At 67.2% G+C, this 2,262-nt stretch overlaps 1 protein-coding gene across 1 annotated transcript in view; it reads left to right on the top strand.

Moving 5' to 3' along the window:
• ADAMTS13 (ADAM metallopeptidase with thrombospondin type 1 motif, 13) overlaps positions 1–2,262 on the top strand; it is a 24,959-nt gene that overhangs the window by 12,883 nt on the left and 9,814 nt on the right. The window contains 4 exon segments of the mRNA XM_014544224.1: positions 592–670; positions 1,538–1,620; positions 1,958–2,034; positions 2,146–2,262. Coding sequence (XP_014399710.1) covers positions 592–670; positions 1,538–1,620; positions 1,958–2,034; positions 2,146–2,262 — 356 coding nt within the window.

The raw sequence follows: 2,262 nt of genomic DNA, 5'->3' as shown, positions 1-2,262 counted from the left end.
CCTGCGGGCGGGACACGCGCCCCGAGCGCAGGTGGTCACTGTACGTGGGGGGATCACCTAGCTGGGCGGGCTGTGGGCGACTCGGAGGCAGCCACGGAGGGCAGCTGATGGAAAGTCCCCGGCCAGGCAGGTGTGGTTGGTGGGAGCATAACATTAGAGCGGTGGTTCTCAACCTTCTGGCCCTTTAAATACAGTTCCTCGTGTTGTGACCCAACCATACAATTATTTTCGTTGCTACTTCATAACTGTCATGTTGCTACTGTTATGAATCGTAATGTAAATATCTGAGATGCAGGATGGTCTTAGGCGACCCCTGTGAAGGGGTCGTTCGACCGCCAAAGGTCGCAGCCCACAGGTTAAGAACCGCTGCATTAGAGGCAAGGCGGTCCCTCCTGGGTGCAGGGCTGGGCAGCCGCCCGCCTGCACCTTCTGCAGGTGTCCTCAGACTCAGGTGACGGTGGGGACCTGGAGAGCTGGGGCGGGCTGGCCGGCCTGTGCCGTGTCTGGGTACCGAAGGGACACATGCCCAGCCCAGGGCAGCGAGTCAGCTGGACAGATCTGCCTGCTCCGCCCCCCCCACCCCCGCTCCAGCCAACCCAGAACCTGGCAGGGCCCTGTCCCAGAAGCCCGCGGTGGTGGAAACCTGCAGTTCCCAGCCCTGCCCCCCCAGGTGAGCGCGGGGTGGGGCAGGTTCTCCCCGCCAGGACTTGTCCCTGCGCTGAGCCCGGCCCCTCTCAATGCCCCGTTCCCCAGGCCTCTAGCCAGGCGCTGCCATCCCGGTGACAGGCAGGGGCGGCCCAGGCCTCGGAGTGCCACCTCCAGATTCCCTGCCCAGGAGACCTGCACCCACTTCTCTCTGAACCTCAGGGGCCCTGCTCAGGGAGGGGCTGTGAGGCCCAAGCGAGGCCACGAAAGGAAAGCAGTAAATGCCGCTTCTCGTCACTGTGGCCGCTGCCATGTCCTGCTGGCAGCGGCCTATCACTCTGATTCGCTGCCAACCGGCTGGGTGCCCAGGGCCCCCGTTTTGTTACCTGTCCCTTGGGTCCTGGTGGCGCACACGTGGCTGGGCTCCTTTCCCCTCTCGCGTCCACAGCAGACACAGCGACCACCACTCTTCCCACCAAGGGCCGGTCCTGCCTCCCAGTCCGCCCCAGCACACACCCAGGCAGCACTGCCCCTCGGGCTGGCACACTCGCTGCCCCTCGGGCTGGCACACTCCTGGAGCGATTCCCTGTCCCTGACCTGGTCACCCGGTTGCAGCTGACACCGGCTGGGCAGTGGGAGCACCTGGTTACCTGGCAGAGGCCCCCCTTCGCCTCTGGGAGCAGGCGGTGGGGCCTGTGTCACTGCCCCTGGGGCCCAGCGCAGTGCCTGCAGCCGGCGGCCGGCCCTTCAGGGAGAGGCCCGGGCTTGCTTCTTTGTGGGGCCCCTCTTTGGGTTCTTGGATATTGGGGAGCAGGTTCTCCCTGCCCCGGTGGCCAGGCTGCCCGACAGCCGATGGCAGGGGCAGGGCCTGATGGCTGTCCTGGGCTGTCAGGTGGGAGGTGTCGGACGCGTGCCCGGAGCCCAGCTGCCCTCGAGCCCTGCGTGGAGGCGGCATGTCCTCCGGGCTGGGGCCCTGTGAGTGTCCTGGGCTTGGGGGTGGCTGGGCTCTTGGGTGCTTGTCGGGCTGGGAGAATGGGGAGCGCTGGTTACCGTTGGCCTCCCGGCCAGAGTGAGAGGACTGTCCTGCAATGTTGCCTCTGCTGGAGCCCGGCCCCAGATACGCATAGGAACCGCTCCGGGCCCCTGGGCAGCCCCTTCCCAGGCAAGCAGGGCTGAGGGGGCCAGGCCCTGTCAGGGAGCTGCACGGAGGAAGGCTGCCAGGCTCCCCCTGGCGTCCGGGGCTCGAGGCTGGTGCTGCTGCTTTCACACAGAGGTGCTGCCAACCCTGTCCGCTCGGGGCTGGGGACCACAGGCCAGGGGCGGCAAATCCACTCCCTCAGCCCCACCCACAGTGACCTCACGCTGATGCAGAGGCCAAGAGGGGGTGTGGTGAGGCAGCAGCATCGCTGGGGGCCTGGAAGCGAGCCTCCCTGGGGAGGATCAGCAGGGGCGGGGGGAGGACGGCCCCCGGGGTGCTGGTGACCACTTCTTACTCCTGAGGGATTGGGACGGTGGGCGTGGAGGTCAGAGGTGGGTGCCCGGACCCATCAGCTTGGTGCTTGCCCCCTGCAGCCGGACCCCCAGCCTCTGGGGGAGGAGGCCGCACCCGCCCCGGGC

The sequence above is a fragment of the Myotis brandtii genome, unplaced genomic scaffold (genome assembly GCF_000412655.1).
Source record: "Myotis brandtii unplaced genomic scaffold, ASM41265v1 scaffold357, whole genome shotgun sequence".
Lineage (NCBI taxonomy): Eukaryota > Metazoa > Chordata > Mammalia > Chiroptera > Vespertilionidae > Myotis > Myotis brandtii.
Note: the sequence above shows the minus strand (reverse complement) of the source record. Positions and strands in the feature narration are given on the sequence as shown.